The sequence below is a fragment of the Callithrix jacchus genome, chromosome 9 (genome assembly GCF_049354715.1).
Source record: "Callithrix jacchus isolate 240 chromosome 9, calJac240_pri, whole genome shotgun sequence".
Classification (NCBI taxonomy): domain Eukaryota; kingdom Metazoa; phylum Chordata; class Mammalia; order Primates; family Cebidae; genus Callithrix; species Callithrix jacchus.
In genome coordinates, this window is record NC_133510.1 from 80873851 (window position 1) to 80895404 (window position 21554).

Below are 21554 nucleotides of genomic sequence, written 5' to 3' on the forward strand. Positions count from 1 at the left end.
TAGATTTTTTGAATATTTAATTTTTACTTTTGAAGTTGACACATAAAATTTTACATATTGATTGTGTACACCATGATGTTTTGAAGTAAATGCACACTGTGGAATGATTAACTCTAGCTAATTAACATATGAATTACCTGAGTAGTTCTTACTTTTAGACTTACAATAGATGCCATTAATTTGAGAAGCCCTCTTTAATATTATAGCATAGTTTTAAAGAATCAATATGCATTCCTTAGAATATCTATGTATTCATGCAACAACCATGTCCCAGGCACTTTTATGAAAACATTGCTTTCTTAATGATGTTAGCTTCTGCAGACATGATGAACATTTGTGAAACCAGTATCAATGATGGAACAGTTTTAATCAGGGAAATTAAAGCTAAATGGAATCTTTACAGCCCTGGATTCATTCTCAGTTTATATCAAAGTTTAAACTTAACCTTTTTATAGAGATATGCAATACATTCAGATATAGCTCCCTCCATTAATGAGTATGATTTTTAAATATTTGCAATAAAAGGAAAGGTTAAAGTAAGGTATTAAAACCCACTGAAGATTCCTTGTGGCATGGCCTCTAAAGAAAGGACATATAAGAATATCAACATAAATTAGTTTTCACAGTGCCAGATATTCCAATTATCGCTGCTAGAGATTTTTTTGACATTACAAATAGATGTGGAACAAAATCCCTGTGATTTTTCTAACTAAACTCTTTACTCAAATAATGTAAATTACAAATAAACTAAGGCTCAGGGAGAGAAAATACTTTGCCTTGATGCCGGAGCTAGAATTAAAACCTCAAGTATTAATTTCTAGTCCAGTGATTTTTGTCATTTTCCATTACAAAATTACCCTTTAAAAGACAAAAATTAAAATAGAATAATCCATATCTATCCTAGTTGTTTTCTAAAATAATTTTAATGAATTAATCGCTTTTACCTCCAGTAAATTAAAGTTTTCTATTTTTTTTTTTTTTTTTGTAGTCCGTATATTATTGGAACAATGAATCAGGGAGTTTCTTCATCACCAAATCTAGAGCTGCATCACAATTTCAGGTAAAGTTAAATTGAAGAATTTTTTGTTTGTTTGTTTTTTGTACGTGGGGAGAGCAATGGCATTTTGTTTGTTTTTGGGAGTTGTTTTTCCATTTTTACTTTGACAGATCTTGCCAGGGATGACCCGTAGCGTGAAAGTAATTCTCACTTCTTCTGGCACTCTTCATCAAGTAAATATTTTGTAACCTTCAACCTGTAATCAGATGTGTTTCTTTAAAGAAAAAATAAGAGAAAAGAAAAATTTTTTTTTCTCTTCACTATGTCCCTGGTTAAAGTAGAGCATATTCCTTCTAAGTGTGAGAAATGTGAAGAGAGTTCCTATTTCGGGATTCGGGATTCTCCTACAGAAGAGTGTTCAGCATATAGACTCCCACTCACTTCTGACGCACATACACTTCCTTTTAGCTCAAAAAGTAGAGTTAGTTACATTATAGCTCTCATGCTAGTAGACCTCCTAGCACCTTTGGTCATCAAAATGTGGCCACCAGTTGAAATGAGAACATAATTATTTTCTATTGGAAAAATAATCACGGTGAATGTAAAATGTAATTTATATAAAAATTTCTGATTTTTTTGTAGGTGGGTATTATGTGCCAATCATACAGAACCGGTGAAAGGCTTTTTAGGCAGATATCTTCGAAGAAAACTGATAGAGATAGAAATTGAAAGGAACATACGCAATAATGACCTAGTCAAAATTATAGATTGGATTCCTAAGACATGGCATCATCTCAACAGTTTTTTGGAAACACACAGTTCTTCTGATGTTACCATTGGTGAGTTCCAAAATTACAATATGCCATTTTCCAGGAACTAACAGTACTTGGTAAAGATGGCCAGATTGGATAGTAGAAAATAACAAGCAAAGCTAATGTTTTTTCAAGATTCCAAAGATTTAAATTTATTTTTTTCTCCTGAAAGTTTACTTTCTTCTTAGCTTTGTATCTTTCATTAAATCCATTTTGTCTGACAGTTAAATATCACTGAGATATTTAATATTTGATATGAAATATTTGCTAATATATTACTGAGATCAAGTAAGTTCACTATGGACAAATATCAAAAAATCAGATAACCACTGGAAATGAATGGTATCTTTTGAGGATACTTTTCACGCTAAAAACGAATTTGGCTAAATAGCTCATGTCAAATAAAGTTGTGAGAAAAGATTTTAGTTACAGAGAATTTAGATATTTTGTAGATAATTTAGGTGTTTTGTGTTTTTCATGAAAACAAAACTGTTTGAATTATTTCTCTTTAGTTCACATAAAGATGTTTACATTTGTATTCCTTCTTCAACTGCACATACAAAAGTCTCTTTTGCATTGTTATAGATCATAAAAATGTACTCACTGTAAACACAGTTTAGATTAGAAAGAAGAATTCTACGTGGGGAACAAAACACTCATGCCAGGTCCCAATTCTGCAAATAATGACATGTTTTACATTCAGCAGTTCATTTCAGCACAGCTTTGTTGTTTGTAAAATGGGAGAGGATGACTGGATTATGACTTTTATGATTTCTCTTAACTCTGGTATACTGTGTCCTAGATTAATATTTATTGTAAAAAGATAGAAGAGGCTAGGATATTGGGTCTTCAATATAATCAAGCTGGCCAATAATACAATTTTCTATGATATTTGCAAGAAATACATTATATTCTAAAATGGTGCCTAGATATGTTTTTAGGTTATTAAATATAATTCTTAAAATATTCTGTTATTTGTTCATTCTCAGGTCCCCGGCTTTTCCTTCCTTGCCCCATGGATGTAGAAGGTTCTAGAGTGTGGTTCATGGATCTCTGGAACTATTCTTTAGTACCTTATATTCTGGAGGCAGTGAGAGAAGGTCTTCAGGTATAGTACGCAATTTTCACTGCTATTAAAAAATGAGCAAAAAAAATTATTTTAAAAGTAAAAAAAAACAAAATTATCTGGATATTTATGCAGAAAACTAAAATCATGAACTTTATAAATAGAGCAATAAAGTTTTCTAGAGGAAATAGTTTATAATATTTTGTCTGTTCTGAGAACAAATATGTAAGAGAAAGAAAAGGCATAGTTGGGGACCGACTCAAGATGGCGCGGTGAGAAAAACCCAAGATTGAAGCTCTCGGTCAATGCGCGGAGGGTGAGTCAGGGCCACATTTCCAGACGGATCTTTGTTGCCTACAGAACGGAGAAATTCCCAGGTATAAAAGAGATGCGGGGCACCAGCACAGTGGTTTTGGCTGGTGCAGCCAGCAGCCGGTGCAGCCAGTGGCCAGTGCAGCAGCACAGCGGCGCTCCACAGCGCTCCGCACAAAGCGCACAGGTCTAGGTGCCCTGTTGGACCGGCAATCTGAGACTTGAGAGGGCAGATGGGCACATCCATCTGAGTGAACAGGACTTGCACTGTGAGCCAGGCTGGGAGATTCCAGGGAAACGGCATTTGGGCCAGCACAGTGGGACAAACAAAACGGCGATTCCAAACGCTCCGAGTGGAGAGTTTCACTGCGGACATAGCTGAACCCAGAACGGTGCACCTCGGTGGGGGATGGGTGTCCACCATTACTGAGGCAATCCACCACTACTGAGGTACACTCCCATTGTGGACACAGCCTGCAATTGCCAAGGCAACCCGCCACAACAGAGAGGCTCCGCCGCAGGGCGTAGCCCATGGCAGCAGGGCAGAGGGGGCCACAGCAGCAGGTCAGAGCCTGCAACAACAGGGCGGACCTCACACCAGCAGGGCAGAGCCTCGGCAGGCAAATAGTGACTAGACTGCCTCCTAGCTGGGCAGGACAGTGCAACAGACACTCATAAAGAAAGCCCCAACACCCCCAAGACAGAGCATCTGAGAGAAAAAGGTTTTTTTTTTAATGAGTTCTGCTGCAGCAGAATTAAACATAGCAGCCTAACAGCCCTGAATGAACAACAGAGCTCACAGCTCAGCACTTGAGCTCCTATTAAGTACAGACTGTCTCCTCAAGCAGCTCCCTGACCCCTCTATATCCAGAAGACTGACATTTGGCAGGCATCATTCTGGGACAAAGATAGCAGAAAAAGAAACTGGTAGCATCCCTCACTGTTCTGCAGCTGCTATAGGTGCACCCCAGACTAGCAGGGCCTGGAGTGGACCTCAGCAGTCGTACAGTGAAGGGGCTAGACTGGTAGAAGGAAAACCAAGTTACAGAAATACTTCATCATCAACAATCTGGGCGTCCACTCAGAGACCCAATCGAAGAGTCAGCAACTACTCAGATGACAGGTGGATAAATACACAAAGATGGGAAGAAACCAGTGCAAAAAGGAGGAAAACACCCGAAACCAGAACACCTCACCTCCTACAAAGGACCAAAACTCCTCACCAGCAAGGGAACAAAGCTGGATGGAGAATGACTGTGATGAAATGACGGAATTAGAATTCAGAAGGTGGATAATGAGAAACTTTTGTGAGCTAAAAGAACATGTTTTAAATCGATGCAAAGAAACTAAGAACCTTGAAAAAAGATTTGAGGAAATGATAACAAGAATGGATAACTTAGAGAGGAATATGAATGAATTGAAGGAGCTGAAAAACACAATACGAGAACTTCTCAAAGCATGCACAAGTTTCAACAGCTGAATTGACCAAGCAGAAGAAAGAATATCAGAAGCTGAAGATCAACTCAATGAAATAAAACAAGAAACCAAGATCAGAGAAAAAAGCTCAAAAAAGAATTAACAAAGTCTCCAAGAAATGTGGGACTGTGTGAAGAGACCTAACCTACATTTGATAGGCGTACCAGAATGTGGCGAAGAGAATGAATCCAAGCTGGAAAAGACTCTTCAGGATATTATCCAGGAAAATGTCACCCACCTAGCAAGGCCAACACTCAAATAAAGGAAATACAGAGAACACTACAAAGATATTCCACAAGAAGAGCAACCCCAAGGCACATAATCGTCAGATTCACCAGGGTTGAAATAAAGGAGAAAATACTAAGGGCAGCCGGAGAGAGAGGTCATGTCACCCACAAAGGGAAGCCCATCAGACTCACAGCAGATCTCTCAGCAGAAACTCTACAAGCCAGAAGAGAGTAGGGGCCAATATTCAACATCCTTAAAGAAAAGAACTTTCAACCCAGAATTTCATATCCAGCCAAACTGAGCTTCAAAAGTGAAGGAAAAATAAAATCCTTTGCGAACAAGCAAATACTCAGAGATTTTGTCACCAACAGGCTTGCTTTACAAGAGCTCCTGAAAGAGGCACTACACATAGAAAGGAACAACCAGTACCACCCATTCCAAAATCACACTAAATGTTAAAGAGCATCAACATAAAGAATCTACATCAACTAACAAGCAATACAGCCAGCTAGCATCAAAATGGCAGTATCAAATTCACACATAACAATATTAGCCCTAAATATAAATGGACTAAATGCACCAATCAAGAGACACAGACTGGCAAATTGAATAAAAATCCAAAACCCATCATTGTGCTGTATCCAGGAAACCCATCTCACATGCAAGGATACATAAAGGCTCAAAATAAAGGGATGGAGGAAGATTTACCAAGCAAATGGAGAGCAAAAAAAGAAGGAGTTGCAATTCTCATCTCTGATAAAATAGACTTTAAAGCAACAAAGATCAAAAGAGACAAAGAAGGCCATTACATAATGGTAAAAGGATCGATACAACAAGAAGAGCTAACGATCCTAAACATATACAGACCCAATGCAGGAGCACCCAGATACATAAGGCAAGTTCTTAATGACTTACAAAGAGACTTAGACTCCCACACAATAATAGTGGGAGACTTTAACACTCCACTGTCAATACTAGACAGATCAACCAGACAAAAAATTAACAAGGATATTCAGGGCTTGAACTCAGACCTGGAACAAGCAAACCTGATAGACATTTACAGAACTCTCCACCCCAAATCCACAGAATATACATTTTTCTCAGCACCACATCACACCTACTCTAAAATTGACCACATAATTGGAAGTAAAGCACTCCTCAACAAATGCAAAACAACTGAAATCATAACAAACAGTCTCTCAGACCATAGTGCAATCAAGTTAGAACTCAGAATTCAGAAACCAACCCAGAACCGCACAGCTTCATAAAAACTGAACAACGGGCTCTTGAATGTTGACTGGATAAACAATGAAATGAAGGCAGAAATAAAGAAGTTCTTCGAAACCAATGAGAACGAAGACACAACATGCCAGAATCTCTGGGACACATTTAAAGCAGTCTCTAGAGGAAAATATATAGTAATAAGTGCCCAAATGAGGAGAATGGAGAGATCCAAAATTGACACCCTATTGTCAAAATTGAAAGAGCTAGAGGAGCAAGATCAAAAAAACTCAAAACCTAGCAGAAGACAAGAAATAACTAAGATCAGAGCTGAACTGAAGGAGATAGAGACACAAAAAAACCTTCAAAAATCAATAAATCCAAGAGCTGGTTTTTTGAAAAGATCAACAAAATAGACAAACCACTAGCCAGATTGATAAAAAAGAAAAGAGAGAACAACCAAATAGATGCAATAAGAAATGATAAAGGGGAAATCACCACAGATTCCACAGAAATTCAAACCATCATCAGAGAATATTACAAACAACTCTATGCACAAAAACTAGTAAACCTGGAAGAAATGAGCAAATTCCTGGACTCCTGTGTCCCCCCAAGCCTAAACCATGAGGAAGCTGAAACTATGAATAGACCAATAACAAGGTCAGAAGTTGAGGCAGCAATTAAGAGCCTACCACACAAAAAAAGCCCAGGTCCAGATGGGTTCACAGCCGAATTATACCAGGCACACAAAGAGGAGTTGGTACCATACCTCCTGAAACTATTCCAAATAATCCAAAAAGAGGGAATCCTTCCCAAATCATTTTATGATACCAATATCATTCTGATAGCAAAACCCGGCAGAGACCTAACAAGAAAAGAAAATTTCAGGTTAATATCTATGATGAACATAGATGCAGAAATCTTCAATAAAATATTGGCAAGCCGATAGCAACAGCAAATCAAAAAACTTACCCATCATGATCAAGTAGGATTTATCCCAGGGATGCAAGGCTGTTTCAACATATGCAAGTCTATAAACGTAATTCACCACATAAACAGAACCAAAAGCAAAAACCACATAATTATCTCAATTGACACAGGGAAGGCATTCGACAAAATTCAACAGCCCTTTATGCTAAAAACCCTCAATAAACTTGGTATCGATGGAACATATCTCAAAGTAATAAAAGCTATTTATGACAAACCAATAGCCAATATCATACTGAATGGGCAAAAACTGGAAGCATTCCCTTTGAAATCCAGCACTAGACAAGGATGCCCTCTTTCACCACTCCTATTCAATATAGTACTGGAAGTTCTAGCCACAGCAATCAGGCAAGAAAAAGAAATAAAGGGTATTCAAATAGGAAAGGTGGAAGCCAAATTGTCTCTATTTGCAGACGACATGATCGTATACCTAGAAGACCCCATCACCTCAGCCCAAAAACTCCTGAAAGTGATAAGCAACTTCAGCAAAGTCTCAGGATATAAAATCAATGTGCAAAAATCACAAGCAATCCTCTACACCAATAACAGACTTAAAGAGAGCCAAATCAAGAACCAACTGCCATTCACAATTGCTACAAAAAGAATAAAATACCTAGGAATACAACTCACAAGGAACGTAAGGGACCTCTTCAAGGAAAACTACAAACCACTGCTCAACAAAATAAGAGAGGACACAAACAGATGGAGAAACATTCCATGTTCATGGTTAAGAAGAATTAATATCGTGAAAATGGCTATACTGCCCAAAGTAATGTACAGAATCAACGCTATCCCCATCAAGCTACCATTGACTTTCTTCACAGAACTGGAAAAAACCACCATGAAATTCATATGGAACCAAAAGAGAGCCCGCATAGCCAAGTCAATTCTAAGCAAAAAGAACACAGTGGGGGGCATCACACTACCGGATTTCAAACTGTACTATAAGGCTACAGTAATCAAAACAGCATGGTACTGGTACCAAAACAGAGATATAGACCAATGGAATAAAACAGAGGCATCAGAGGCAACACAACATATCTACAACCATACAATCTTTGATAAACCTGACAAAAACAAGCATTGGGGAAAGTATTTCCTGTTTAATAAATGGTGTTGGGAAAACTGGCTAGCCATGTGCAGAAAGCAGAAACTGGACCCCTTTCTGACACCTTACACTACAGTTAACTCCAGATGGATTAAAGACTTAAACATAAGACCTGGCACCATAAAAACCCTAGAAGAAAATCTAGGCAAAACCATCTAGGACATAGGAGTAGGCAAGGACTTCATGACCAAAACACCAAAAGCATTGGCAACAAAAGCCAAAATAGACAAATGGGACCTAATGAAACTCCACAGCTTCTGCACGGCAAAAGAAACAGTCACTAGAGTGAATAGGCAACCAACAGAATGGGAAAAAAAATTTGCAGTTTACCCATCTGACAAAGGGCTGATATCCAGAATTTACAAAGAACTCAGACAGATTTATAGGAAAAAAGCAAACAAGCCCATCCAGTAATGGGCAGAGGATATGAACAGACACTTTACAAAAAAAGACATATATGAGGCCAACAATCATATGAAAAAATGCTCATTAGAGAGATGCAAATCAAAACCACATTGAGATACCATCTCACGCCAGTTAGAATGGCGATCATTAAAAAATCTGGAGTCAACAGATGCTAGAGAGGATGTGGAGAAAAAGGAACACTTTTACACTGTTGGTGGGAGTGTAAATTAGTTCAACCATTGTGGAAGACAGTGTGGCGATTCCTCAAGGCCTTAGAAATAGAAATTCCATTTGACCCAGCAATCCCATTACTGGGTATATATCCAAAGGACTATAAATCATTCTACTATAAGGACACATGCACACGAATGTTCATTGCAGCACTGTTTACAATAGCAAAGACCTGGAACCAACCCAAATGCCCATTGATGATAGACTGGACTGGGAAATGTGGCACATATACACCATGGAATATTATGCAGCAATCAGAAATGATGAGTTTGTGTCGTTTGTAGGGACATGGATGAATCTGGAGAACATCATTCTCAGCAAACTGACACAAGAACAGAAAATGAAATACCGCATATTCTCACTCATAGGCAGGTGAAGAAAAATGAGAACACACGGACACAGGGAGGGGAGTACTAAACACTGGCGTCTATTGGGGGGAAAAGGGGAGGGCCAGCGGGGGGTGGGGGAACTGGGAAGGGATAGCCTGGGGAGAAATGCCAAATGTGGGTGAAGGGGAGAAAGGAAGCAAAACACACTGCCATGTGTGTACCTATGCAACTGTCTTGCATGTTCTGCACATGTACCCCAAAACCTATAATGCAATAAAAAATTTAAAAATAAATAAATAAATAAAAAACAAAAGGCATAGTTATTTCAGCAACTACACATTTAAGTCCAAATTGTTGTCATGGATGTTTACAGATTGCTTTTATTAGATAACTAATTAATTGCACAGTTATATATCTTATGTCACAGCCGTGTTTACATGATACTTGACCATTTAAACTCTTATCACATAATTTCTTTTATCTTTTTATTTCTCCCTCTATTTTCTTCCTCCTCCCTCCCTCCTTTCTTCCTTTCCTCCCTCCCTCCTTCCCCTCCTTCTTTCCTCCCTCCCTCCATCTCTCCCTCTCTCTTTCTCCATTTCTCTTGTTCCTTCTTTCTTCATTATGTGTGTGTATATATATATATATATATATATATATATATATTTTTTTTTTTTTTTTTTTTTTTGAGACAGGGTCTCACTCTGTCACCCGGGCTGGAGTGCAGGGTACAACTATGGCTCACTGCAGCCTCGAACTTCTAGACTCAAGTGATGAAGCTTTCGATGCAGATGAGAGTATAGGCACACACCACCACACTCAGCTATTTTTATTGTTGTTATTAATATTATTATTTTGGAGACATGATTTTACTATGTTGCTCAGGCTCGACTTGTTTTTTCTTTTTTTGCACTTAAATATTGACAAGTAGCTTTTTCTTGTTAAGTTTCTTGTTTTTAGTATACTTCATTGTTTGACGCCATTTAATATCTCTTGCGGGATTCTTTACTATTTTAGAGGAAGTACTCTAAATTCTAAGGCAGTCAGTTGGTCTTTTGATCTACGACAAATTGGTTTAATAGCATCTTTGCTCTTTCTCTCATGTGCCTGATATCTCAAGGCCCTGTAACCGAGGCCCTTCTGTCTTTCCTTAACTAAAAGATAAAAATGTATCACAAAAAGAAATCCATGTTTCTCCAACAAAATACATTGTCATTTTTCCATAAGTCTTGATATTTCCTTAAGTTGAATTTGAAATTGTGGAATTATAAAACTCTTTAAAATGTGTGTAACATAACCACCCAATTTATTGAGGACAAATCTTGTCTCCTTTTCAGTAATTCAGCTGAGGCATCTATATTTATGGTTTTTATAACTACTACTAGAATTAAGATGCAGTTTATGTTCTACACATTCTATCATCCAGAATGCTGTGTTTTTATTTTACTGTCTAAAAAATTTTCCATCTATTTTTCCCTCTTTCACTCCCTTTTAATATCTTGATCTCTTCCTCTAGTAGAATGGCATTCATTTTACTATCATTTAGAAGTAAAATGATAGTTCTGGTGAATATGATGAATTTTATCTGGATGCACTGAAGCCTCAGAGATAAAGCTAAGATCCTAAAGAGTGCTATTGATTGGTTCTACTCTAGATTTAAATAATCAAATTTAACACTTTTAAGTGTATGAGTCAATCTACCCCAAGGAAGTACCTCCAACAAAATAAAAGCTTATACAAATGTTTTCATTTTTCAAGTATAACGTGTCTTGTTTCAGGATTCTTCCAAAACTATTATACTACCTAGGATGTTTCATTGGATGTTTCAATGTTGATTATTTGTACCAAAAAAATTATTTTATGAAAATTTTAGAACTCATGATTGTAAAGTTAATATTTAAATACATTATTTGTTCTCTAGCTATGGTTTTGGTCTTAACAAACCATTATCCAATTATTTACAAATTAAATTCTCCTTATTTAATATTTTCTTGCTAATAGAAAGCAAAAGAAACTTTGTAAAAACTCCAAAATGATAATGCCTAAAACTGCTTAGCTTCCTTAGATCTCATTTCAAAAGGTGCATGGGTTCTTTGTTTCATATTTAAATTAATATTATTTATAGAATATTGTGTGGAGAATTATAGTCCTATAAGGTTTCCATTTGGGCAAAAGTATAATCACTTAAGGATTAGTTTTTCAAACTAAAACTGAGAGCTACTTCAAAATTATTTTCCAAGAGGAATAAAAATGTCTCATTTCTTGCTGTGGTTCAGGATGTTTGGTAGTAGGTTAGTGTGAAAGATGAATCAACCATGATGTAGGGGTTGTTGGGGAAGGGGAATTCAGCACACGGGAAGGGAAAAATAGGAAAATCCTTTGGTGGGTAGACAGTTGCCATTGCTATTGAAGACTATGCTGGGCCAGAAAAGTCTATCAGCTGAAAGTATTTCTAGGAGAGCAAGAAGCAAATGAATCATATCTGTCACAATCCATTCTCATGGATCTACTGACAACAAAGAATCTTCAATCGGAGGAAGAGGTGGAGAAACAAAGTCTGGTAGCAAAAATGGTGTTCTAAGTTCAGAGTTATAAGAATAATATCTTCAGATAAAGGCCGATGTGTGTGTGTTTGTGTGTGTGTGTGTGTGTGTGTGTGAAAAACCTTATCAGGAATGATCTCTGCCAGATGTTCTAGTTGGAAAACATGTTGGTGATACAATCGATTTTGATGTTTATGCTGGTGATTATTTCTTAAAAAGTCAACCATCAGTTCATCTCATGCTGAATATTTATATTTCTCTTTGTTCAATTATTTTTCTACAATATGTATTTCACTCTGAACTGGGCCTATTTAGCTTTTCATTGGTCATTTCCAATTTTGCTTTCCTGGCTTGTTCTTTAAATGTCTGAAATCAGTCGATTCTAGACTTATATTAAAACAAACATAATTAAGATTTCCAAGAATTATGCATGTTTTGCTTCAATTGGTTTAAGTTGTATAGCATGCTGTATTTTATACCTATAAAGTTTGTAACTGAGAGGAAACTTTTGCTCTAAAACAAGATAACTATTTTTAGAAAGTCTAATGATTGTCACCACTGTTATCATCTCCTAAGGAAATGCACAGATATCAGTAGCTAGACTCCCTTTTATTTTGGGTAAGTTCAACTTCTCCAGAGGAAACTCAAAAGAAAACTCCAAGGCAGTCCATAAAGTTTTTGTGGTGTTAATGTCCATCATTTTGCGTTTTGTCTTACTGAACCAAACAAACTATACAAAACAGCCATCTAACAGTTGGGTCCAGCCTTGCTTCCAGCTTAAAAATGTTTAACATTCAAGAGACTGGATTCATCTTAAGTCTTCTATTCCACTACCACTACTTTATTCTTCTATTCCACTGCCAGTACTTTAACAAGGCTATATCATCTCTTTCTTATTGGGCAATTTGCCCAATAATGGTTCTTGTAAAGTTGATAATTCAGTTTCCTATTTTTTATCCTCTTTTACTAGTGGCCTGAAACACAAAAATCTAAAAAGAGTTTTTACAGAATGCAATGGGATTAAAGAGGAAGTTGACCACAGGAAAACTGTTATCAGAGAAAGTATTTTTACTCTAGAAGAAAGTTCAACTAGAGTGCATTAGATAGAGAAAAATAAATTCCGTTCCTTTTATTTCCATCTTTCCAAGGTGCACTTTAATAGAGTACTCTATTTAATGTCAAGCATATTTTGTAAAATCTTCCATAATTGAAGCTTTTATTTTTCACCCTTTAGTTTTCTCTTGGTTTGTAAAATTACTAGTAAAAGTAAATGTGGGTGATCATTTCTATGTGTATTTATAATATACCTTCCTTATATTCTCCCCCAAATGCTGACATCTGTTTCAGATGTTCAGCTTTATGTTGTCTAGCCTTCGAGTTTAAATTGAGCTATGTAGACAGATACATGTTTAAATCTGAAGAATTGTATACAGATACTTAATTCCCTTGAAAGTCTCATAAGAACTCAATGTGTCAAAAAATCACATCCAACTGGTAGTCCTCTTTTTAACTGAATAGAAATGCATTTTATATATGCTAAACATGTGGTCAACTTTTAGATGTATGGGAAACGCACACCGTGGGAAGATCCTTCAAAGTGGGTGCTTGACACATACCCATGGAGCTCAGCATCTCTGCCTCAGGAGAGCCCAGCCTTACTTCCGCTACGACCAGAAGATGTTGGATATGAAAGCTGCACGTCCACTAAGGAAGCCACAACCTCAAAGCACATTCCACAAACTGACACAGAAGGAGATCCCCTGGTAAGAATCTGATGTTCATTTCTTCCTATAGAATATGACTATAGTGTGTACTCGTTAGTATTTAGTCATTTCTATCGAAGACATTTGTTATCCTAGGCAATATTTGGAACAGTTCTAACCCTGTTATCTTTGGCCTGCTTTTATTGGATGATAATCTTAAAATGAAAACCAAACTTGTATGTTTAAAAAGAATCAAGAAACATTACAACCAGAATGAATTCTTAGACTATAATTCTTCCCTGATTAAGCATCAAATTGTGTATGTAATTAAATATAATTTTCAAATAGCATGACTCAATTCAATAGGCATTTGAGAGAAAACTCAATCTTGTTCTTAAATAGAAAAACAAAAAATTACGGTGTAATGTACACATGGAGAACTAAAAAATATTTTGCCTATATCGACTAACCTACTAACAGTATAGAATGGGTCTTCTGTTCCCTACTCTAGAGAAGGATAACCTGACTTGGAAATCAAATGGAAGTTATGGTTTATTTACTTTTTAAAATAGTGGAATAATTGAAATAAAATTCTGTAAAACTCTGAAGTATGAATATTCTGAAAATATTAAGTATGTAGTATTATTAGAAAAAACACTTTTTACGTATCTATTTTTTATTTGTGTAGATTACTTTCAGTATATTGATATCAAACGTAAAGTGTTATTAGCTCACCATTCTATGACAAAAGAGCTTATTGGACTTGTACAACCAATACAGAAAGAAAAGATACTGAAATAAAAGTCATTATGTTGCTTAAATCAAACAAACACAAAACAGAACTAATTAAAAATAATAACCTATGACTATACCTAAGGACATAAAATTACTTGATATTTTAGGGAATACTCTTACACTAACAACCTTGACACATACACACCATCATCATCTCAGCTAATCATTCTTAACATTTTGGGAGTTTCTTGTGGAAAATCTGATAAACTTTTAATATCCTCTCCCCAGAAGAATGCATACACACCAAAAATTTGGCATACAATTTTAAGACTTTCATAAAATCACTGAAGTATATACATAGACCTACTTAGAGTCCAGGGATTTCCTGTTGATTTCTGATCTAGGCAATATATTCCTTAAGAGCCCAGACTTAGAATTTTATAACATGGTACATGGCCTTTTAGGTGATACATAGTTAGAAATCAGCGGGGGGGGGGGGGAATTGGTTTGGATTTAGCATAATTGTGAGCATACACTAAATAATTGCTGATAGAATGATTAATAGAGTAAATATAAGCTTTAGAATATGAGTATGGATTATGTTATCTGAATTCCTCAAAAAGTTCAGTCCTCTGCTGCAGTTTTTATATAATATGTTTGTTTTATAAGGAGAGGTGTTTATAAAATTTGTTCTCAGTTTTAGTCTGTAGAGTATTAAACCCTTAGGAAGTGCCCCCAACTTTCCCAGTTCTCATAGTCCAGGTCAGCTAATTCCATAAAGCGCCCTTTTTCCTGGTTCTGAATGCACTTGTCTTCTAGTACAAGAAAGAAATTTAAGGTTTCCCATTCTGGCATGAGAATTGGAGTAAAAAAAGTCCTGGTTCCTAACCTGGTGCTCTATTTAACATCTTAAAAAACAGGGTGTTGCAATGTCTTGCGTGCTAAATGGTAAGACATCATCTAAAACTAAATCTTTGGATCAGGCATTCTTTGATTTAAAAAATAAAATTGTCTATCTATTTTTATTTCTGTATATTTCTGTAATTACTAACATGAAGCCAACATATATTTTCAGTCATTCTAAATCAGAAATCCTAGAAAACATCCACTATTTAGGGTCAGAAATCACCATAGCAATGAGTATGGCAAAGAAACAGGAAAGCAGAGAGGAGACACTTTCTGAATCTGAACAAGGATGCAAGTTTTTGGTATATCTCACATTATTTTAAAAATACAATGTGTATTTATCATTAACAATAAATGAATGTTAATGAGTATGTCCTTGATGCTATGACCTGGTGATCAGGAGATAAATACGGTATTATTTCTGATCTCAAGAAGCTTAAATTCCAGCAGTTAAGAGAGGCTTTTACCTATATAAAGTGCAGTAACATAATAGAGGTACATGTTAGGTAAAATTGTGCATTCATTGAGGATGCACTTAGGGTACATTTTTATAGAGGAGATGCTTGAGCTGGATCTTGAATGCTTAATAGGAGTTCACTATATGGTTGGAGGGAAAACATCCAAAATTAAGAAATAGATTGTAAAACATTAGAGGACAGTATAATAAAAAATGATGAGTTTAGGGAACTATACACCAGTTGGTGGTAGGAATTAAAACTATGGGAGTATACAATTGCTATATCATTCTGACCTTGTTATCATTGCAGAAAGTTAAAACTTTATCACACAGACAGTGGGAAGCCTCAAAGGGGTTTGAGCCATGATTTACCTAGTTAGATCTGCAGTTTTTAAATATCACTTTAGAAACAGAGTAGAGAGAGGACAGATTGAAGAAGATAGGATGCAGTCTGGAAGCTTAGCAGATTTGTAAGTAGCAGTGATGATAAAGACCTGATCAATGTGTCAGAAATGATACACATTAGATTTATGACTATAGATGTCCTCTTCCATTTAATGTTGCTATAACAGAATACTCGAGGCTGGGCAATTTGTAAAGAAAAGAGATTTATTTGGCTCATGGTTCTGGTGGTTGTAAAGTCTAGGATTGGGCAGCTACATCTGGTGAGAGCCTCATTCTGCATGAACTTATGGTGGAAAATGGAAGAGGAGTGGGAGTGTGCAAAGAGGTTACATGGTGAGAGAAGAAACAGACTCTTTTTTAACAACCTGCTCTCACACAGGAACTAATCCATTCCCCCTAGAGTGAGAACTCACTGACCTCCAAACAGAATGGCATTAATCTGATCATGAAGAATATGCCCCCATGACTCAACACCTCCCACTAAGCCTCACATCCCAGCACTGTCACAATAGGTATAAAACTTCAACAAGAGTTTCGGAAGGGGCATGTTATATGCAAACCGTAGCATGAGTATGGGGAAGAAGCAAGGAAGAAGAGAAGAAAAATGTTAATACTTTTTGGAGGATTCTGATGTATCATTATAATGACTTACTCATACATAATCTTCTCTTGTAATCTCCCTTGATTTGAATGCACAAGATAATACTATGCAAAGGCAAAGTAAATCACACTCTATACCTTTATTATGAATCTGAGATGTGGACTGTATTACAATGGAACATATTTACTATATGGCAAAATTAAGACTTTAATAATAATACTATTAAACAATAAAATTTTTACAACATCCAGCATTCAAATAATTTCAAACTTTTGTGTCCAATATATAGTTGTATCATTTAAAAAAGATATTATTTACCATTTTTACTCTTACTAAATCACCAGGATGCTCAACAGTCAGTTTTATTTTACAGATGAGTTTCACCCAAATGCTTGAACACATAGGCAACTGCTAATGAGTGGTAGATTGATAAAAGAAATTGGAGAAAGAATATGAATGGACATGAAGGTAGGAAGGTGGGGGTGTGAATGAGAGAAAAAGAGGAGCAGAGTAGGAGAGAAAGAAACTACGTTGAAGGAGACATTTGATTTTCTTGGCTTACTGAGTTTGAGAAGCTATCACTACTTTTATTTCATAACCTTATGTAGCTTATTTAATAAATTCAGAGAGTTAGATTGAAAATTAGCTTAAAACAAATTGTCCTGAAGACTATTAAAATGACTTCAAATTCTTTTTGTCAGAAAGGAATTCTTGCTGAAATTGGTGATTACCAGTTTATCATTTATTTCACAAGCATTTATCAAGAACACATTTGAAAAAAAGAAAAAGTCCATTTCTAACAGTGGCGCTCCAGAGCTGTCAAGATTCAAGCAATGTGACTGCTTTTTATTTTATAATACATGGAAATGCTAGCTGCCTTTCTCCCCAGGTGCTTTCATGCATATGTCCCTTTTATGAGAACAAACATTACCATTCTCCTATAAGGCTGGGAAATGAGACAGCTGCTATTGTTCCAAATGATGGTTTTTGTTTTCAGTGATATATCAATCATATTTTAGCCAGAAATCCAACTACACACACTTGACAGTAATTCTTTCCTTCTCCCTCTTCAAACACTCACGGTTCGCTTCATTCGGTCACCTCCTCCCGAGGTCAGCTCCTAAACAGCAGATGGTGTGCTTGTGTGCAGCAGCTGGCTTCATTCCACTCCATCCCCTCCTTCTCTCAAGGGACTGTGAGTGTGTGCCTGTGTGTGTGTCTGTATGTGTATGAACATTCACGACTTTCAGTTGCCATTCAATGCTTTCTGCTTCTCCCAGCCAAAAAGCTGGGAAGCTTGGCATACTTTCCAGCAACGAACCCAGATGTCCAGCTGTGATACAGTTTCCTTTCCAGTCTCCCTGCTGGAGCAGTATTCATTCACAACTGCAAATAAAAGAGTTTTCTAGAGGCCCTATTTTGTCCTTCCGGTTTGGTGTTGTAGTCATGTTTGGGAGAAACAGGGTAGGAGCGAGGGGCAATGAGTAAAAATCTAAAATTGTTTTCCCATGTCACTTGGATGGGATAAGATGCCTCATCTGTGTGGCTCAAGGCCTTGTTTTTTATGGGCTGGCTTACTCAATGCATCATTGCCTACATCGATGTCTCTTTTTTTTGTTTCTTCAGATGAATATGCTAATGAAACTTCAAGAAGCAGCCAATTACTCAAGCACACAAAGCTGTGACAGCGAAAGCACCAGCCACCATGAAGACATTTTGGATTCATCTCTTGAATCTACCCTCTAGAGGATGAAAAAAGTTAGGGGAAAAGATCGATTTTTTAAAAAATGTTTAAAAAGAAAGGTATTTTCACTAAACCACTGCCAGTATAAAAGCACCCTGTCAAGGTCCCTGACCCAGCGTGGTGGTCTCCAAGGAGGCAGCAGAACTAAGTCTGAACCGCCGAGATGCTAAATTGCAATGAAAGTTTAACTTTAGTTAATTTCTAAGCATTTTTTTTTTATATCCATGGAGTAATAGAAGGCTCCATTACTCAACTGGAAAGGACCCTAATGACAGGGCAACTGAATAGATTGCACATGGGATAGCCAAACTGGACTTTCTTTGTTTCCTCTTTAAAAGTTTACAATGCAGACCATTTTTGTCCCTTCCTTTTGTTTCCTCTGAGGGGCTGTTCTTCCCCAGGTTGGGTCCATCTTTCTGATCCATCCAACCTCCTTTGTGCCACACGGTGCTGGTCCCAGTGCTTCAGTAGTGTTTGTGTTGTGCGCTCACCCCATTCCAGAACAAATCCACGAGGCCAGTCCTCCATAAGCACAAATGGAATTGTGCAACCACCAGAAAAACACTACTATGGCAAACTGGACAAGTGCCAATTTAATTCTAACTGCCATGTTCTCATGATGTGCTCCACCAACTTTTTAGTACGAGTCACCGGTTTTATAAGGTTGTTTTTACCACAGTGGTCTTTTTAAACCACCTGCCCACTCCCTTAACAAGAGTTTTATACCAATTATTAGTCAACACTGACAAAAGGCTTTTTTAGGGCTTTATTTGTTTGAGCCTTTTCAGTGAAAGAAGGAACATTTCCTATGGTGCTGTCTCACTGCCTTAAAACAGATTTCTACAACAGTTTAACAGTTGTTTTAAATCCTAAACCATTGGTAATTTCCACTGTCTTTTCATTTACAATCTAGCAACACCAGTTAACACAGTAGCTTCATCTCTATATATCTTTCTTTTTTTTTTTTTTTGAAGAAATGGATAGGAGAAAGATCAGTATTTTTAACCTTGTGAATAGATTGCATTGCCTATCCTCCAAAATATTAAAATAACCCAGAAACGCTCTTTGACCGTCACTTAAAAGCTAAGACATGGTGAAATTCCATCCAGTTCTAAGTGAAAGAGTTTCAGAAGGCAGGAGATTTTGAATTATCATCCAGCAGGGCTGGAAGCACTAGATGCAGCATGAGCACAACTATTCGGCTTTCCTTCCCTATTTTTTTTTTAATTAGTTTTGATGCATGTTGTTTTGATTGCTATTGTTGTACATGAGAAATTCAGCATTAAAGAACACTGAAGCAGTAAAGTCACTGTGGAAGAGGAAGCGTTTATACTGTAAAAGAAGGTTAGATTTGCACAGTCTACTGGGTAGGTATTGTAAATAATAATTTTTAAAACTTGCACAAATCAAAACAAACACAAACAAAAGTGTATTTTATCCTGTTGGTGTTAAGAGGTGTTTCACTTGCTGAGATTTCCTGTACATTGCAAACAAATACAGAATGCAAACCCTCAAAGCTGTTATTATCTGGTGTGTTTGTCCTGTATTTACAGTTGTTATGACTATGCAGGAGCTATCAGTGCTAGAGTGAGCATGCTTCAAAACTGTACATGAAGCCAATATATTTTTGGATAAGTAAAACTGTCTGAAAGTACATCTGTCATGGCAGGCTTTAAAGAGAGTGCATGAAAACCGACCAGTCATTGGAGAAGTAACCACCATACACAAAGGACAGGTTTTGAGTTTACGAAACCCAAGGGCTAGGCCATGGTATAGACTTGTTCTATAAGTTTGTGAAAATGTGTTGCTTTTAGGACGTGTAATTGGTGCTACTCTCTGTGACCACCAATGGGTCAGTTGCTTAGAACACCACCACCACCACAAAACATCTGTGCAGTTTTTAGAGTGTCACTAAGTCTACAGGTCCTTACACGGTGCTATTGCCCTAAGGGAAATCCGAACTGAATTTATGCACATAGAATTGTTACCCTGACTTTGAAGCCTCAAACATGGATCAAATCTGTTGTGAAACATCAATATATGTAGCTGGATGAGTGACTAGTTGCCCTTGTATAATATGTGATCAAAGAAAATTGCTAATCTTTCCCTGCCATTTTGAGAAACACAGTCCAGACATGAGCATAAACAGAATTTCCTGCAATACATCCCAGTAGGTCCACCTAGTTTACAACTTAAACTAGTTTGTGAAACATTTGTCTGTATACATTTTATATTTTGTACATTTTGATGTAAGATATCATGTAAATAGGCAGAAACAGTGAAATAAATCATCTGAAAAGTTTTGTAGTCTTTGTAAAGCCCCAACAATAAGTACTTGGTGTCAATGGACTTAACTGGATGATGTATTTTCTATTGGTTTATTGTTCCTCTAGCTTGTAAACCAGCTTGCATATATTTTTTTGCAAATGTGCACCCTGTATCCGTCTAAATTATTACTTTGCCATTAAAGTGGAATTATTTATTGACAACATGGTATGGTGTCTATGTATGGAAAAAGTGAATATTATATACCGAGAAGTGTCAAGCTTTAAAATGTTGCTTGCACTTTTAATATGACTTCAATAGGACTGTATGCAAATTTATATTTTATAAACATCATAAAAAGGGCTTCAAAGCTTTCAAGTAAATAAAGGTAATTGGTTTAACCTTTTAAATGATAATTATTCAGTGAATATTTTAGAAAACTCTGAATAGTTTTCCTAAATACCTGATGATAAAATAAGAATATAAAATAAGATGATGAGATTCAGTGAGTCAAATTAACTCAATAAATGTTTCTTTGTTTTTATTCCATTAAATCCTCCTTTGAACTTTTAGCTCTAAACATTATTTTAAAGCAAACTAATTCTTTGGGTAGTTATGTTTTTTTAATAGGGAAGATTATAAAAGAAAAAAAAATCCCTTTTAAAATTATGATTTCTTTTAAAGTAGCTTGGAAATCCCTTTAACCTCAGTAATTGGACTATATATTTGTGATGGTATAAGTTGGATTTTAATTCTAAAAGCAGGAAAACTTCTGAATTAGAATAGTTATAGAGCAAAGAAAGAAAGGTATTAGTTAAAATAGACTAATCATCCATAATGGATTATAATCAGTGCATTTGTTCCTTTACTCAGTTTGGGAGATCAGGAAATTTCCACAATTCATCTTGTTCAGATAAACATTGAATTAAGCCAAAACTTCAACACAGTTCTGCTAAATACAATTTCAGGCTGCCTAAGTATAAATCCCAGCATCGTCATTCTTTGTGTGACCTTGGCCAATTT

The 21554-nt window shown here is 36.3% G+C and overlaps 1 protein-coding gene across 12 annotated transcripts in view; it reads left to right on the plus strand.

The window, feature by feature from the left end:
• NAV3 (neuron navigator 3) overlaps positions 1–20752 on the plus strand; it is an 872565-nt gene extending 851813 nt beyond the window's left edge. For all 12 annotated transcript variants that reach the window (XM_017976235.5, XM_078336921.1, XM_054238645.2 and 9 more), the window contains 5 exons: positions 989–1060; positions 1640–1836; positions 2799–2917; positions 13275–13478; positions 18149–20752. In XM_017976235.5, coding sequence (XP_017831724.1) covers positions 989–1060; positions 1640–1836; positions 2799–2917; positions 13275–13478; positions 18149–18268 — 712 coding nt within the window. In that variant the 3' untranslated portion in view covers positions 18269–20752. The remainder of the gene's footprint in view (positions 1–988; positions 1061–1639; positions 1837–2798; positions 2918–13274; positions 13479–18148) is intronic.
• Positions 20753–21554: the final 802 nt, after the last annotated feature.